Source organism: Geotrypetes seraphini, chromosome 6 (genome assembly GCF_902459505.1).
Source record: "Geotrypetes seraphini chromosome 6, aGeoSer1.1, whole genome shotgun sequence".
Taxonomy (NCBI): domain Eukaryota; kingdom Metazoa; phylum Chordata; class Amphibia; order Gymnophiona; family Dermophiidae; genus Geotrypetes; species Geotrypetes seraphini.
In genome coordinates, this window is record NC_047089.1 from 7,142,348 (window position 1) to 7,161,361 (window position 19,014).

A 19,014-nucleotide genomic window follows, 5' to 3' on the forward strand; every position below is an offset into this window, starting at 1 on the left:
TTGATTGTCTTATACTTAGCTCACCTAAGACCATAAGAACAGCCTTACTGGGTCAGGCCAATGGTCCATCAAGCCCAGTAGCCTGTTCTCACGGTGGCCAATCCAGGTCCCTAGTACCTGGCCAAAACCCAGAGTAGCAACATTCCAGCATCTCAAAGCATAGCAAGATTCTGGAACCCCAATGAGAGCCTCATTCCATCAGTGCTTAAGAGCCAACCTTAGCAATGATGTCACAATGGCTTGATTGTCCTATACTCAGCTCATGTAAGAACATAAGAACAGCCATACTGGGTGAGACCAAAGGTCCATCAAGCCCAGTAGCCTGTTCTCATAGTGCCCAATCCAGGTCACTAGTACCTGGCCAAAACCCAAAGAGTAGCAACATTTATGCTTGAAATCTCTCATTGTTCTGGTGCCTGCCATCTCCCAGTAGTATACTGATAGGGGGGGTCAGCGCTGGTCTGAGGGGTGAACTAGAGGAAACGCAGAAAAATCATGACGATTTTGTGGTATGGTGCATGGTTAAGGCGCAAATGTAATCCTTGGTCCCAGGCACTCAGACCCATGATAGGCCAGTGTTGCCTCCCCTGAAAGTTGACGATTATTTATATCTATGGGATTAGAAAGTTTAGTAGCCTGTTGTATCTCTTGCTTTTGCTTTTTCCATCATAATTTCACTGCCCTCCTCCAGCACAAGTTTCTGTAACTCTAGCTGACTTTCTTTCTTACATCCTGATCTGTTTCTGGTTGAAGAAGCACCACGTTTCCCAAATTTACCTAATGGAGAGTTGATTTTGGAGCAACCGTGATATCTTGGGACTCACCTCAAAACAAGACTGTTCCCTCTAAGCTGAGCAGGAGTCCTCCACCCACAGTCTCACCAATAGAGGGTGCTGTTTTACTGTCACATTTTTCAATTGTGAGGGACAGGCAAGTTCTGCAGGACTCCAGGGAACATACCTGTCCTTAGCGACTGAAAATATTCCACCCCCTAGTGGTAGCAATGCAGCTGGAGGACACCTGCTCAGCTTAGAGGGAACACATAAGCCAATTTAAATGATCTGTCTTACTCTGGGGGCTCCTATCAGGGTTTTGTTGAGCCTTTCAAGTTTTGGGGACCTACCAGTGGGCCCAGAGTCCAAACCCTGTGGTACCGATGGAATGACACTCATTTCCAAATGGCTGAGAATTGAGTGTTCACGGTGTCGTTTCTCCCTTTCTCTCTCTGCTTCCTTACAGGAGGCGTCTCCAGTCGTAGGAAGAACGCATGCCGTGAGATACAACAGCTTACTGAGTGACGATGATGTGATCGAGAATGAGTCTGAAGACTATGAAGATGTGGCCCCAGCGTAAGACAAGCTCTTTCTCACTCTGATGTGTTTTATTGAAGAGAGGCTCCTGGTAGAGCCGCAGGGAAAGATGCAAAGCTCTTCAAACCCTTTGTCATGCAGGAGGGGTTCAAAGAAGCATCATTCCAAGGCGGGGAAATGTACACGCTCACTTCTCATTGCATGAACTTTGCAAGAGTTTCACAGACAAAACATGCGCAAATAGGCTTTGTGTGGAAAAAAACCCTTTAGAAAAATTACATTTTGGATTGGCAATTTTATAAAAGCAACAGCTTTGAGACTTACCCTTATTTTTATGCTTCTGACACCCACCTTTTCCTAGGAAAAACACCAGACTGGTTATACAAAAGATGGATACACTGAGTATGGGAATGATGACAATGCCAAACTCTCCATATTTCACTGGATAAGAACACGTAGCCCAGTATCCCGTTTTCACGGAGGCCAATCCAAGTCACAAGTACCTGGCAAAAATCCAGATACTAGCAACATTCCATGCAGAATCCCAAATAGTAGCAACATTCCATGCAGAATCCCAAACAATGACAAGATTCCATGTAGAATCCCAAATAGTAGCAACATTCCATGCAGAATCCCAAACAATGACAAGATTCCATGTAGAATCCCAAATAGTAGCAACATTCCATGCAGAATCCCAAACAATGACAAGATTCCATGTAGAATCCCAAATAGTAGCAACATTCCATGCAGAATCCCAAACAATGACAAGATTCCATGTAGAATCCCAAATAGTAGCAACATTCCACGTTACCGATCCAGGGCAAGCAGTGGCTTCTCCCATATCAAGTTTCAAGTTTATTAAAATTTGATGAAACGCTAATCATAAATTCTAAGCGTTTTAACAATTAAAAATTGAAATGGGGAACAGTTAACATACTTGTCAATGACAAGATGTAACATACGTAAAAAGAAGAGAAGAATGGGGAAATGCGCAGTTTATGGACTTTTCCTCCAGGAACTTGTCCAAATCTTTTTTTAAAAGTGGCTCCAGAGCTTAACTATTCTAAGGGCTCCTTTTACTAAGCTGTGCTAGAGGTTTTAGCGCATGCTAGATGCTAACACCACCATTGAGCTGGTGTTTTGGGGGCATAGCGCGGGGGGCAGCACGCGCTAATCTGAGCGCACCTTGGTAAAAGGAGCCCAATGTGTGAAAAAAATATTTCCTCCTATTGGTTTTAAAAGTATCACTCTGTAACTTCATCAAGTGTCCCTTACTTGTGGATTGACTCCACATTTGCCCCCATGGGATTGTAACATCCCCGACCCATCCCCATCCCATTCCTGCAAGCTCTGCCTTAACCGCACGAGCTTTGAACAATTATGATTTTCAAGTGTTTGAGGCTTGGCCAGATGAGGACAGAGCTTGCAGGAATGGGGCAGGAAGAGGGACAGAGCTAGAGGGGATGGGACGGAGATGGAGGTAGATCCCATGGAGAAGGGAAAAATTAGTCCCCGTGTCATTCGCTAAGAGAGCTGGAGGTTAACATAATTTAATTTATAACATTTTATTGAAGAAAGCCAGTAAATATACAATAATATAATACAATAAAATAATGATTACATTAAAATTCATCATATTAATTTCCATCAAATGTCTTTCATTTCTTCAAAATATATTTCAAAATTACCCAGTACATCTCTCAATACCCTCCCCCTATTTCCTTCCCCCTTCCCTTTTCCCTATTCACCTCTTCCCCCATCCCCCCATAATTTTAGTTCATAATGTTTTATTGAAGGAATCATACAAATATACGAGTATGTAAAAATATAGAAACATAGAAAATGACTGCAGAAAAGGGCCACAGCCCATCAAGTCTGCCCACTCTAATGACCCACCCCCTAACTTCTTCCCCTAAGAGATCCCACATGCCTATCCCATTTTTTCTTAAAATCTGGCATGCTGCTGGCCTCGATTACCTGCAGTGGAAGATCATTCCAATGATCAACCACCCTTTCGGTGAAGAAATACTTCCTGGTGTTGCCATGAAATTTCCCGCCCCTGATTTTCAGCGGATGCCCTCTTGTGGCTGTGGGTCCTTTAAGAAAAAAGATATCGTCTTCCACCTCGATACGGCCCGTGACATATTTGAATGTCTTGATCATGTCTCCCCTCTCTCTGCGTTCCTCGAGTGAGTACAGCTGCAACTTACCCAGTCGTTCCTCCTACGGGAGATCCTTGAGTCCTGAGACCATCCTGGTGGCCATTCGCTGAACCGATTCAGCTCTCCGCACATCTTTTTGGTAATGTGGCCTCCAGAATTGCACACAGTATTCCAGATGGGGTCTCACCATGGATCTGTACAACGGCATTATGACCTCGGGCTTACGGCTGACGAAACTTCTACGGATACAGCCCATGATTTGTCTGGCCTTGGATGAAGCTTTCTCCACTTGATTGGCAGTCTTCATGTCTTCACTAATGATCACTCCCAAGTCACGTTCTGTTGCAGTCCTAGCTCCCTTAAGCCCATAACAATTAAACTCATAAAAATATTTGTCAAACATAGTTCTATTATTCCTGCAAAATATATTAACGTAATTTAATTGCACAAAATAGTTCCAACACAATACACAACACTTAAAGCACACAAAATTTTATAAAGTAATTTATTTATGTTCACATGAGATTCAAATCAATTTATTTAAGGTTATAAGAGATTCAGCACTGATTTAAGACAGAGATATAAGAATGCTGCAGTTATTAATTTGTTGTTCCCAGACTTTTAAGATAGAATTTCATTGCATACTCTTTGGTTATTTCCTGGTCAGGAAGTCTAACTCAGCTGCATATTTTAGAACTGAGAAATCCAAACTATAAACAGGAGAAAAGTAAGGATGTGGACATATAGAGAGAGGCAGAAGAACGTCCATATCATAAAATCACCACATGGTTAATTCATCCCTGAGCAAGACAGAGCAGAGAAGCAGAGATTGATGGCTCAAGTCCTACTAGAACTTTTTATGACTTTCTTTTCCTTTTAATTTGTGTGAAATTGTGAACCCCCCAGGGCCAGAAAAATACCTCTGTGGCTTCCCTTACTTGATGCATGAGCACCCACGAGGTCACTTAGGAGTTAGGCACCATTTATACAGTAGAATCAAGACTTGGGTCACGGAAGAGGTGCAGCTGAGTTAGACTTCCTGACCCGGAAATAACCAAAGAGTATGCAATGAAATTCTATCTTAAAAGTCTGGGAACAAACAAATTAATAACTGCAGCATTCTTATATCTCTGTCTTAAATCAGTGCTGAATCTCTTATAACCTTAAATAAATTGATTTAAATCTCGTGTGCTTTAAGTGTTGTGTATTGTGTTGGAACTATTTTGTGCAATTAAATTACGTTAATATATTTTGCAGGAATATATTAGGGCACCTTTTTTGGCACTTATTTGTTATGTAAAAAAAGGTCTAGCTCATATATTTTAAAATAGGATGTGGGGGAGGGGGGGGAAGAACCTGTCATAAAATACATTAGAAAAAGGACGTCTATTTCCTAAATTAGTCATCCTTTCGAAAATGTCTTTCTACTTTACTATGTTACTTTGGGACTCATTTTCAAAACCCCCACTGGCATGAAGGTTTCTCGCCAAACCTTCCAAATCACTATTTTCGAAACCCATTTGGTAGCATTTGTCTACGAGGTGTCCAAATCGCAAGGGCTGCGTTTTGGGACAGGACCAGGATGGGCGGGCTTACGATTTGGCTGTTTTTCTGCAATTGGCGAGCTTTTACCACATACGCCTATGCAGACGACATTCAATTGATTCATGTAGTTAACCCGGAAAATCCTAATGATATACTTCAAATTAATCAAAAATTAGAAAAAATCAAAAATTGGCTTGCACTAAATAAACTTGCTCTAAATATATCCAAGACAAAGGCTTTATACTTTCCTTCACGACAGGACCTAAAGCTTTCCATCCCTTTTTCGATTAACAATATGACTATTGAATTAGCAACATCACTTAAGATATTAGGTGTAATAATTGACACCAATCTTTCTTATCAAGAGCATATTAACAATATAGTCAAAAGTTGTTTTTATCGCCTGCGTTTAATTCGCTCAATGTCCAAGTACTTAGAGCCAAAATCTTTAAATATCTTAGTTCACTCCCTAATAATATTCAAACTAGATTACTGTAATTCACTGTTATTAAACATTACATATAAAGAACAAAGACGTTTACAAATAATACAAAATATAGCTATAAAAATAATCCATCACGGGAAGAAATATGATCATGTGACTGGCTACCCATCAATCAAAGAATAACATATAAAATAGCATTATTAGTATTCAAAACAATAACTTCTAATGAACCTCAGTTTATTGATCGTCTATTAATTCCCCACGTTTCAAACCGCCTTCTTCGATCTAACACCCAAGAGCTACTTATGGTCCCTTCATTAAAAATAATAGGTACTAGACGCCACGATATTTTTTCAGTCAAAGCGCCGCTTATTTGGAATACTCTCCCTTTATATATTAGAAACATCAAAGACCTCACTTTATTTAAAACAAACCTAAAAACATTTCTCTTCAAAGCTTCTTTTAATCTTTAAAAAGGAATTTTTTCCTCGATAATTTAAAATAATAAAAAGTGGAAAATTTTTACTCTTTTTATACCCCATCCCTAGTGTTTTTTCCTATCCTTTATAGTTTTCTTCTCTTCCCAGTGGGGAAACAACAATTTTGTAACTTTTATTCCCTTATGTTCTTTCCCAATTATTCCAGTTTTGTCTGTATTGTTAGTCTGTACTGACCCTGTTTTTTATTGTTTTTTTTTAATTAATTGTTTTATCCCAACTTAACTGTTATGTTATTCGCTTAGAATTTATTAAGCGAACCATTAAATCTAAATAAACTTGAAACTTGAAACTTGTCCAGGGCGCAGTTTAGACGTTCGAGGCTAGACCTTTTTTTAAAAATAACAAATAAGTGCCAAAAAAGGTGCCCTCACTGATCACATGACCACTAGAAGGATGAAGGCACAACCCCACCTTACCCCCCTAGTGGTCACTGACAGAATATACCTGCCTGTAGGACAGCTTTAGATGTTATGGTCAGTCCGAGTAGAGCAGCAAGTAGATTCCTGGAGTAGCCTGGTGGTCGATTGCTACACATGGTGGAATAGGTGAGCCTTCTAACTATACCCTACATTGAGGGGACACCTGCAGGCATAAGGTCTATCGGTGTGGTGTACAGTTGGGTCCATCATCCAATATAAGGGGGTTTGGGTGGGACTTTTTATGTGAAATTCACTGTAGAGCTCCCCTGGGGTGCTTCACTGCTCTGCTTTTCCTGAAGGAAAATCTGGACCCATAGCCATGCCCCCAGGCCCGCCCAGTTCTGCCAAATTTCACCTGTGTTACGCCCTGCTCCGCCCCCCCGCCCCACCCTAGATGGCATCCGAGCATGTGCAGACGCGACACAATGTCTTCTCGCATTAGAATTTGGGGTGTGGGTGTTGGAAGCTGGTTTGCAGGGGTCCCGCCCGTAATGGTCACTGCTTTGGTACTTCTTGTCTGTGCTGGTCTGGAGGGACTCTTTGGAAGGCTAAACGAGATCTTACCTGCTAATTTGCTTTCCTTTAGTCCCTCCAGACTGGCACAAAACCTGCTCTAATCTGGTTGTTTCGTGCCGCATGGGATGTTGTGCTCCGCTATGGGTTTTGAGAGCCGCATATAAAACAAATAAGTAAAAGAATCTCAGAATTGAGGCCAATCAAGGTTTCAACAGCCCTCCAGAGAGCGTAATGGGTCAAAAGACAGGGGCATTCTTGAACTTTGCCATGGTGTCTCTAGATCTATCTAGCGCAGACATGGGCAACTCCGGTCCTCGAGGGCCAGAATCCAATTGGTCCATCCAGTCTTCCCAACCTGATTCAATTTAAATTTTTTAAATTTTATCTTCTTAGCTATTTCTGGGCAAGAATCCAAAGCTCTACCCGGTACTGTGCTTGGGTTCCCACTGCCGAAATCTCCGTTAAAACCTACTCCAGCCCATTAACACCCTCCCAACCACTGAAGCCCTCCCCAGCCCATCCCCCACCAAACGGCCATACACAGACACAGACCGTGCAAGTCTGCCCAGTACTGGCCTTAGTTCAATATTTAAACTAAACTGAAGCTTAACTTTGTATCATTCTAAGAAGGCTCGACTCGGTTTACAGCAATTAAATAAACAGGGAATGATTTACAAATGATAAATAGAAGATAAGAGCAAAATTTCAAAAGAATTAATTTTCAAAATGTTTGGCAAATAGAGTAGTTTTTAAAGATTTACGGAAAAATTGAAATGAACTGGAACTCCTTAGAAAAAAAGGGGAGATCATTCCAGAGTTGAGAGAGTTTAAAGACCAAAGAGTGACTGAAGATCTTGACTCCTTTAGTCTCTTTTTTAGAAGGAAGGGAGAGTTTCAATGGTTGGATACCTCTTGCAAAGGAGAATCGATAAACGTTCCAAAATAAAGGAATAAGAGGATTAAAGATACCATGTAGAATTTTAAAAGAAATTGAATTCTAAAATAAACCGGGAGCCAATGAAGACTCTGAAGCAAAGGGGTCACATGGTCAAATTTACGTTTTCCAAAGATAAGCTTCGCAGGCTGTCAGCAAAGCAACATTTTCATGTCTTGGCATCCATGTCTGGAAGACGGGCATTGCTCATTCCATCTCGCTCTGGAGTCCTGCCTCCGGTGCACGTCACCTCCACAGCGGGAGGGAGCTTGTCTTCAAACTTTATTCCCAAAAGGATCCTCCTTCCAGCGATTGCCTGGCAACCACTGAATCTCACCCACTATTATTCTTCGGGATTGCAGACCATCCCATGCCTCCCCCTCTGGGCCTCACTCACTTTTCCCTCTGCAACACCATTGTTAAACGCGATCATCTGACCCCCCCTCCCCACTCTTGCATGCACCGAGCTCAGATAAGCCTGTCCTGATTTGTCTTTTGGTGGGGGAGAGGAAGGGGCCTCATCCCTGTGAAGAGTGCTTGCCAGCTTGAGCAGAGAGAGGGTTTCCTGGTGCCTGGGCAGCCATGGTCTTACAGGGTAAGGAGTTCTCAGGTGGGATACTGGCATTTTGGAAGCCTAATGTAATATTTGCAAGGGATTGCAAAGTGTTTTGAGAATTCAAAGCTAGACTGTGGTTTGAGCAGAGGGAAATTACATAGCTGATGATTTTGGCAGAGCCCTTTCAGCAAGTGGTAAAGATGATTTTTTTTTTTTTCTGCCTGGGAGTTTGCAGTGCTGTTAATTAGCAAAATGTTCTCTTCAAAACAGCTTGATACACCCAAGCTACTGCCTGCACAGAATGGAAAACTCTAGAAACCTATAAGTGAGACTCTGTGGCTTCTCTGCCTTTCTGTATTCATGTGTTTTTTAGCGTATGGTTGTGACAGAAATATTTTGCTGTCTGTGTTCATCTTTAAGGCACTGCTTCCTCTACGAAGCAAAATGCTCGAAAGGATTTTTAGCCAGGGGGGAGACGACAGTTCCCTGAATACTGCTCAGCTGTAGGTCTCCTGGTAGAGGTGGCAGAGACAGAGATTGTGTCTGATTTCAAGAAAGCCTGGAATAGCCACATCGGATCTCTTGGAGAGAGGAACAGATAGTGGTTACTGCGGATGGGCAGACTGATAGGCCATTTGTCTTTTATCTGCCACAGAGTAATAGTTATTTACTCCCATTATTATATATTGAATTATACAGTGTTTCTAAAACCATAAAGCTCTATGACCTCACAATGCAGGTGTAAAGAGCCTTAGCCTATAGGAAGAGCAGATGCAAATGTTAAGAGCCTTAGCCTATAGGGAGAGGAGGAGATAGTGGATGTTGTAGAAAGGCAGACTGGATGGGCAATTTGGCATTTATCTGCCATCATGTTTCTATGTTACTAAAGTTCTATGACCTCACAATGCAGGTATAAAGAGCCTTAGCTTATCGGAAGAGGAGATGCAAATGTTAAGTGCCTTAGCCAATAGGGAAAGGAGGAGATAGTGGATGCTAAGGATGGGCCATTTGGCCTTTATCTGCCATCATGTGTCTATATTCATAAAGTTCTATGACATCACAATGCAGGTGTAAAGAGCCTTAGCCTATAGGAAGAGGAGATGCAAATGTTAAGAGCCTTAGCCAATAGGGAGAGGAGGAGATAGTGGATGCTGCGGATGAGCCATTTGGCCTGAATCCGCCATCATGTTTCTATGTTTCTATAACCATAAAGCTCTATGACCTCACAATGCAGGTGTAAAGAGCCGTGAGCCTATAGGAAGAGGAGATGCAAATGTTAAGAGCCTTAGCCTATAGGGAGATGAGGAGATAGTGGATGTTATAGATGGGCAGACTGGATGGGCCATTTGGCCTTTATCTGCCATCATGTTTCTACATTTTGATATCCCCTAGATTTCCTTACCTTACCTGGTGCTAGCATGGTAGGAGCTAGACTATAGGCAATATAGGGTTAATTAGATTGTAAGCTCTTTTAAGCAGGGACTGTCTCTTGCAGTTTAATGTACAGTGTTATGTGCATCTATTAGCAATATAGTAGTGTATCACACACCGTGTGCCGTGGCACACTAGTTTGCCTCATGAGATGCTGGGGAGAAGGAGAGGCACCAGTGCCAGCTGACTGCCTATGGGACATGCCTCTCGCGGCAAGAGGCACGGCCTGTAAGCAGTCAGCTGGCGCTGGTGCCTCTCTTTCCGTGCATGTTTCCTGCCGGCATCCTCCACTGGCAGCTCAGGGCCCATCTGGAGGTCCTTCGTGCATGTGCTGATGTTGATGTCATGACATCACACATGCGTCATCAGTACACAGAAGGCCCCAGCGAGAAGGATGCGAAGCAGCCTGTGAGTGCTGCTGGCCCTACGCTCCTCTGCAGCAAGGTATTTATGATTGCGGTCGGCGGCGATCGATCAGGAGGGAAGGATGGAGGGTCATCGGCGGTTTGGCTGCACGGTGGGGGTGGCGGCAGGTGCTCAAGGGTTCTGCTGCACGAGGGATGGGAGGGATAAAAAGATGCTGCAGAGGGAAGGCACAAGGGGATGGGTGAGAGGGGAGGAAAGATGTTGCACATGTGGGGGAAAGGAAAGAGGAAGAATTGGGGTGAAGGAGAGGAAGGGAGAGATGATCATGTACATGAAAAAAATAAGCCCTAGCCGAAGATAAGATCTAGTGCCTTTTTTGGGCCCCAAATTACATGACACTGTCTTATTTTCGGGGAAACATGGTAGTACTAATTGTAATACTTTTTTTCATTCATTTTTCATATCCACACACTATATAATCTTATTAGCAATACATAATGATTAACCATAAAATTAAACTACGCAAAGCACACACTCTATGCTTCTCAACATTCATTCCTACCAGAACACCTGGCCTTGGTCACACATGCAGAACACAGATAACCCCTATGCAAATACAGGACCAGAAACTACAAGTACTAATATATACAAACCAAACCCTAAGATTCAAGACTCTGCTTGCAGTACAACCCGTAGAGAAATAGAAACAAATGCATTTCTTCCTGAACAGTGCAAAATATAGACAGCAGATGTCAATTCTCAAAACTGACACAATTCAATCGCTAAACTGAAAATAAAATCATTTCCCCTACCTTTGTTGCCTGGTGATTTTGGTTTTCAAACCTTCTTTTTCCAGTCTCTGGCTGCACTTCCTTCTGTCTGTGCTCTTAACTGTGTATCCAGGGCCACCTTATCCATTCGCTGTTTTTCTGTCCTTCACTTTCTGCCATACATCATCTTTATAGAACAAAACACAAAAAAAAACCCTCTCATCAATACTGGGCAAGTTTCTCAAATAGTATCTTCATATAACATTTAAAGGCTTTTAAATATTTAAATGTGCTCATAAGCTCTTCAGCAAGGCGCCACAGCAGCGGTACAATGTCGCTAGAAAGGAGCCGTGAACTGACCTTTTCAGATAAGTGGTCTACTGTTAAACAACTTATGTAGAGCCATAACATTTGCCACTCCAGTAGAAGCAAGATTCCTTGCTCCATCCAATGTGTTATGATTAAAATTCAAGCACCTTTTCAGCGACATTGTACCGCTGCTGTGGCGCCTTGCTGAAGAGCTTATGAGCACATTTAAATATTTAAAAGCCTTTAAATGGTATATGAAGATACTGTTTGAGAAACTTGCCCAGTATTGATGAGAGGGGTTTTTTTGTGTTTTGTTCTATTTTGAAAGTATTGCCCCCTCAAGTGGACTGTAATTTAAAATCCCCGGTCTGTTTGGATCATACATCCATCTTTAGCATTAACTTTTAACATTCAACTTTCTTCCATTTTTCTGCTTTCTTCTCAAAATCTACTTTTCCATCTCTTCCCTTCCCATCTATCCATGTGTACCATCTCCTCCCTCTGTCTCTCCTTCCCCTCCATCCCTTTGCGCCATTTCATCCCTCTCCCATGGTCAGACATCTCTGTCTTCCCCTTTTCCCCCTCATATGGTCTGGCATCTTCCTCCTCTCCTTCCCATAGCCTGGAATCTCTCTCCTCTCCCATGGTCTGGTATCTCTCTCTTTCCCTCCCTCTTCCCGATGTCTAACATTTTTCTCCTCTCCTTTCTGCCGTCTGGCATCTCTCTCTCCCCTCCTTCCCTTCCATTCTGTGGTCTGGCATCTCTCTCTCTCTCCTTCCCATTCCAATGGTCTGACACCTCTCCATTTTTTGGGTCATTTGTCCTCCCTCCCAGTATAACATTTCTCCCTCCCTCCTCTCCACCACTTTCATGTCCAACAATTCTCCCTCTTTCTTTCTTTCCCCATATACATCTCTCTTTCCCTCTCATGCCACACACCTATGTGCAACAATTCTCCGTTCCTTTTCCCTCCCCCACCGGCAGCATTTCTTTCTCTCCCTTCCCACTACTCCACCTGTGCAGCATCTCTCTTTTCCTCCTTTCTTAACCCTCCCATCCCATGTATTTGTCCTTCCCAACCCTTTCCCAGTACGTGCAGTATCTGTCTTTCCCAAACCCCTGAGCATCTGTCCTCCCTGCCTTCCCAACTCCCTACCCCCAGCACCCAACCTCTCCCTCCCTCCCCGTCAGGCACTTTTCCTAGCCCCCTTCCTTCCCTCCCCCTCCCCCATCAGGCACTGCATCCACCCCCCTGTCAGGTTCTTCTCTCAGTCCCCTTCCCTTCTCCCATCAGACTCTGCACTCAACCCCCCTCCCTGTCAGACTCTGCACCCAGCCCCCTTTCTTCCCTTATCAGACTTTGCACCCAGCCCCCTTCCTTCCCTCCCCTGTCAGTCTCTGCCCCCAGCCCCCTTCCCTCGCTTGTTTGCTCGTTCTGCACTCTGCCCTGTCCTCTTACCTCCTCTGGCCTGTTGGTCCAGAGGTGCAGCAGGCAGAAGCGAGCTTTCTGGCTCATGTCCCGCTGCTAACCCGGCCGGTCATGGCTGGTTTCTTCTACCACTGAGCGGCAATGAGTGGGAGCGCGCTATGACGCTCTTGCTTGGGTGGAAGGATAAGTAGCTTAGTCGTGTCCATGTTCAGTTTTAAATGACAGTGAGACATCCAGGCAGCAATGTTGGACAGGTAGGCTGAGACTCGGACCTGGATTCTTGTAGAAATTTATGGTATAGAGAGGTAGATCTGGGAATTGTCAGCATAGAGGTGGCATGGAAAACCATGGGAGGAGTTCAGAGCACCAAGGGAATGAGTATAGATGGAGAAAAGAAGAGGCTCAGGGGTACATCAACTGATAGTGGGATAGCAGTGGAAGAAAACCCACCACTGCATAAACTAAAGGTGTGATAGGAGAGATAAGAAAGAACAGAGCCCTGAAATCTAAGTGAGGACATTGCTCGTATCAAGGAGAAGGTGGTGGTGATCTACAGTGTCAAAAGCAGCAGATAGATTGAGAAGGATGAGGCCTGTTTGAAGTGGGTCAAGAATAGCTAGGGATGACAAAAAAGTCAAGGTAATGGCGATGAACAACACATTCAAGTAGTTTGGATAAGAAAGGGAGGAGGGAGATGGGACGATGGTTGACAGGGCAGGTGAGGTCCAGTGAAGGTTTCTTGAGGAGCCTGTTTGAAGACATCAGGGACAGTTGCAGTGGACAGTGATAGACTGAAGATGTGACTGACGGAAGGGGTGAAAGTAGGAGAGAGAGTGCGGAGTAGAAGGATGGGAATTTGATAGGAGGAGCTGCTAGTGAGTTTGAAGGAGGAAAGTTGACAGAGTGGGCTGAGGAAGGGAGAGGTGGAGGTGAGTCAGTTGAGAAGGCAAGGCTAATCTTGCGAACCTTGTCATGGAAATATTTGGCCATAGTCTGGGGACAGAGTGAGGAGGGGTTGGGGGTGAGGACACTTGGAGTAGGGAGTTCAGTATGGCAAAGAGATGGCGGGGGTTGGATCCAGGAGAATTAGTTTAATGGGTGAAAGAGCAGACTGGAAGGAGATCAGCAGCATATTGAAATGCATGAAGTCAGCATGAGTCTGAGGTTTTAGCCAAAGCCTTTCAGCAGAACGGGCACAGGAGCGTAAGAAGCAGATTTTAGAATTCAGCTAGGGCTGGGGGGTTGGTGCGCCCCACAGAATGTGAAATGGGAAGAGCGAGTGTATTTAGAGTAGAGGAAAAATAGCATTATAGCAAGAGACAGCCTCATTGACAGACTTGCATAACCAGGTGTTTGAGAGGAAGGTCGATGAGACAGTGGTAGAGAGAGTGCAAGAGTCAAGAGCCCCCAATTCCTCTCTTCCTGGCCCCCTGCCATCTAGAATCTCTCTCTTCCTCCTCCTTCCTTCCCTCCCTCTCTCCGAACCCCCTTCCCCATCCCCTCCCCTGGGTCTACCACATGATCTCCCATCCAACATCCCTCCCTTCATTGAAAAATAATTGAGCCTCCATAGGCAAGGGTGTTCTTCTCTGCTCCCCACCCCATTCTGAAGCCCCCCTCACCTTTTAAAATGCAAAGGGGGTAGCTGGCGTAGCAGCAATTCTCTAGCGCTGCTTATAGATTTCTCGCTGCTGTTCCTCTACCATGGACCACCCCCTCTGACAGAACTTCCTGTTTCCACTTGGGTGGACCACGACAGGAGAACAGCATCGAGGAATCCATGATCAACGCTAGAGAATCGCTGCCTCACCGGTGACCCTTTTCATCTTAAAAGGCGAGGTGACTTCAGAACAGGATGGAGAGAAGGGAAGGACATACTGGCCCATGGGGATCCCCTGGAGCTTTGGGGCCCTGTTTATAGAGCCAATTAACATCAATAATCGATTGCTGGCACCTAATTGATTAGTTGACGCATTAATCTGCGATCTGCGGCCACATTTGGGTGCCCAACTTTGAGTCATGTATGCAAGGGGCAGTCCAGTTATTGAATTGACCTTCAAAGGCTTTGAAGGGAACTATGATCTGTTGATTTTGGCCAAAGAGTGTGGAAGAAAGGGATTTCAAAACAGGGGAAATCCCCAGGTCCTGGTATGTGAAAGCTGATGGAGCTATAGCTTAAGAGATTGGGTCCAGCTGAGCTGGAAGTCTAATGGTGCAAGAGGAGATATGAGGCAAGAAAAAAAAGAGAGAGATGCATATGTGATATACCGTAATCTGTTCCACATTTTAGACAAGCAGGCTCAGTTTAGGTGGAAATGTACACATGTGAAAGAGTGCAAGAATGCTGGAGTCTCTAAGCTCCGTGACAGCACAAAGTCTGGCAGTAGGTGATAGTGCTAAAGTCTTTGACTCTCTCACCTGCGAGCCTGGCTGTAAGTGACAGCTGACAGTGAGAGCATGCTGGAGTCTGACAGTCTCCCTGCGAGCCTGGCTGTATGTGACAGCTGAGAGTGAGAGCATCCTGGAGTCTGTCAGTCTCCCTGCGAGCCTGGCTGTATGTGACAGCTGAGAGTGAGAGCATCCTGGAGTCTGTCAGTCTCCCTGCGAGCCTGGCTGTATGTGACAGCTGAGAGTGAGAGCATGCTGGAGACTGCCAGTCTCCCTGCGAGTCTGGCTGTATGTCAGTGAGAGTGCTGCAGTCTGTGACACTCTCCTCTGCGAGTTTGGCAGTCTGTAAGAGTGAGAGAGTGCTAGAGCCTGTGACACTCTCTTCTGCGAGTCTGGCAGTCTGTAGAAGTGAGAGAGTGCTGGAACCTCCCATCTGAGTCTGGCAATGTGTGACGATGAGAGTGAGAGAATTCCCAGGCCGTTGATAACTTCCCCCTGTCTCTAATGGCATTGTTCTCCTGTTCTTCTTTCTCTCTCTTCCCAGTGACTGTTGGGTTGACCGGGGCTTGAGCACGTTGCAGTCCAGCAGTGTGCCGTCCTCTGGCAGCTCCAGAGTATACTGTGGCCCTGTGGAAGGGGCCAAGGTTGCCATGAGCCTTTCATCCGTTATCAAATGTGGCTGGCTGGACAAGAACCCACCCCAGGGGTAAGTGCTTCTCTGAATGGACTGTGCAGTCACTGAGCAATTCTCTGCAATGGAATGTGGGTTCTAATCCCAGCACTGTCACTCTGTATGACTGGGCAGGGCACTTGAAGCCTCAGCTGTCTATCACATACAGTGGAAGCAGGAATTTTGCTAAATTATGTGTAGATAACACGAATATATCCAAGTATGTCTCAAAACTCCTATCCCCGACATTGAAACCACAAGAATTAAGTTAAGTAATATAAAAAAAAAAGAATATAAGAAGCCAGAAGGAATATAAAGAAGAAATGGTGAAGAATTTGACCTTATGTTAGGTAATATCCATATGGAAAATGGTGTAATTTAAACCACCCTATGTCTACTAAGTCTATATCTCCAAATCTGTAAGATATGACTATACTGTAAAAGCTGAAATTTATACCTCTAAGTACACCAACCCTCTCTTCTATGAAATAGCGCTAGCGCTTTTTAGCGCAGAGAGCCGCACTGAACGGCTCGCGCTGCTCCCGACGCTCATCGAGTTCCTATGAGCGCTGGGAGCAGCGCGGGCCATTCAGCGCGGCTCTCTGCGCTAATAACTGGTAGCGCGGTTTTGTAGAAGAGGGGAAGTTTGTTTTTCCCACCAAGGTTTGTCCTGCGTCTACCGTGTATGTACTCTTGTAACCCGTTCTGGGCTCCTTTGAGAGGGCGGACTAAATAAATGAAAAAAGAAATACGAACCGACAACGATGTGGCCCGTGAAGCTTAAGGCGATGCTAAAGCTGGAGCTTTGGGTGGTGTCGCTGAGGTTCAATGAATGAGATACAGGGATATCATTGCAGTCTGTTGAATGAGTTTTGAGACATACTTGGATGTATTAGTGCAGGGGTGGCAAAGTCCCTCCTCGAGGGCCGCAATGCAGTCGGGATTTCAGGATTTCCCCAATGAATATGCATGCAATGCTTTCATTATATGCTAATAGATCTCATGCATATTCATTGAGGGAATCCTGAAAACCCGACTGGACTACGGCTCTCGAGGACCGGAGCTCCCTACCCCTGCTCTATGCCATGGGTGTCAAAGTCCCTCCAATCGGGTTTTCAGGATTCCCCCAATGAATATGCATGAGATCTATTTGCAGGCACTGCTTTCAATGCATATTCATTGGGGAAATCCTGAAAACCCAACTGGATTGCGGCCCTTGAGGAGGGACTTTGACACCCCTGTATTAGTGGCTTAATATATCCCTGTATTAATATAATAACGCAAATGGCATCACTCAGCCCTCAGAGTGCCCCATTTCAGAGCGGTTTAGCTGTTTTACCTGGGAGCCAAGTGGGGGGGTTCAAGGAGGAGTTTTCATTCTATTTTCTCTCCCACTGTCCCTTTCCCACAGACCTAAGACTTTTGCAGCTTTGCTGGGTTCCACAATCTTTGGCGGTATCAATACACTTCTCCCTCCGTTTTCGCTGTGATAGGGGATTAACAGAACCGCAAATACTTTTTCATATGTTATTCACTGTTTTCTATTAAAAACCATCGTGAATATAGTGAAACCGCGAATAACATGGTGGGAGACCTGGCCTGTTCCTGAAGGAGAGGCAAAACACGGTGAAGAAAGTGCCGGGAATCGCACAACAGATTAAACAGAGTGGGGATGGCGAAAGTTAGAAGGATGCTTGGGTGCATAGGGAGAGGATAAAGGAGGTAATGATGCCCCTGTGCAAGACTCAGGTGAGACCTCCGTATTCGCTGTGATGGGGGATTAACAGAACCGCAAATGCTGAAAAACCGCAAATAACTTTTTCATATGTTATTCGCTGTTTTCTATTAAAAACCATCGTGAATATAGTGAAACCGCGAATAACATGGTGGGAGACCTGGCCTGTTCCTGAAGAAGAGGCAAAACACGGTGAAGAAAGTGCCGGGAATCGCACAACAGATTAAACAGAGTGGGGATGGAGAAAGCTAGAAGGATGCTTCGGTGCATAGGCAGAGGATTGGCCAGTAGGATAAAGGAGGTAATGATTAGAGAATGACACGGGGAAAAAATCTGTCCCCGTCACCGCCCCGTCACCGGCCCACCATCCTCTGCACCGCCCCGTCACCGCCGATCCCTTCACCGCCCCGTCACCGTCACCGCCATCCCTTTCACCGCCCCGTCACCGTCCCCGCTGCATTCATATAAGCCTTTTTCCTTTCACTCCCTCCTTCCAATTTGAGCCGGGAACACTAGCGATCGCACGGTCCCCGCGGCCACTACCTGCCTGCCCGGTCGATCCTGGTGTTTGGCCGGCTCTCTCCCTTCTCCTCACCTTGGTTTGTGGGTTTTCTTTTTCGGCAACCTGCGCGCTTTCCCAGGGAGCCGCACACGCGCGGCTGCTCAGTGTTCGATCTTCTGCTCTGCTGCAACTTCCTGTTTCCGGTTGCGTCAGAGCAGAAGATCGAGGCTGAGCAGCGGCGGGTGTGCGCGGCTCTCTGGTAGCGTGCGGGTCGCCGAGGAGGAGGATCTGCGGACTGGGGTGAGGAGAGGGGAGAGAGCTGGCTGGATACTGGAATCGATTGGGCGGGCGGGTGTGAGCTGCGGGGACCGCGCGATCCTTCATGCCTCACTTACATAGTAACATAGTAGATGACGGCAGATAAAGACCCGAATGGTCCATCCAGTCTGCCCAACCTGATTCAATTTTAAAAAATTTTTTAATTTTTTTAATTTTTTTTTAATTTTTTTTTTTTTTTTTTTTTTTCTTCTTAGCTATTTCTGGGCGAGAATCCAAAGCTTTACCCGGTACTGTGCTTGGGTTCCAACTGCCGAAATCTCTGTTAAGACTTACTCCAGCCCATCTACACCCTCCCAGCCATTGAAGCCCTCCCCTGCCCATCCTCCTCCAAACGGCCATACACAGACACAGACCGTACAAGTCTGCCCAGTAACTGGCCTAGTTCAATCTTTAATATTATTTTCTGATTCTAAATCTTCTGTGTTCATCCCACGCTTCTTTGAACTCAGTCACAGTTTTACTCTCCACCACCTCTCCCGGGAGCGCATTCCAGGCATCCACCACCCTCTCCGTAAAGTAGAATTTCCTAACATTGCCCCTGAATCTACCACCCCTCAACCTCAAATTATGTCCTCTGGTTTTACCATTTTCCTTTCTCTGGAAAAGATTTTGTTCTACGTTAATACCCTTTAAGTATTTGAACGTCTGAATCATATCTCCCCTGTCTCTCCTTTCCTCTAGGGTATA

General features: G+C 45.0%; 1 protein-coding gene across 6 annotated transcripts in view; it reads left to right on the forward strand.

Moving 5' to 3' along the window:
• Nucleotides 1-19,014, forward strand: part of ARAP1 (ArfGAP with RhoGAP domain, ankyrin repeat and PH domain 1) — a 331,554-nt gene that overhangs the window by 120,078 nt on the left and 192,462 nt on the right. For all 6 annotated transcript variants that reach the window (XM_033947923.1, XM_033947925.1, XM_033947924.1 and 3 more), the window contains 2 exons: nt 1,240-1,349; nt 15,626-15,787. In XM_033947923.1, the coding sequence (XP_033803814.1) occupies nt 1,240-1,349; nt 15,626-15,787 (272 nt within the window). The remainder of the gene's footprint in view (nt 1-1,239; nt 1,350-15,625; nt 15,788-19,014) is intronic.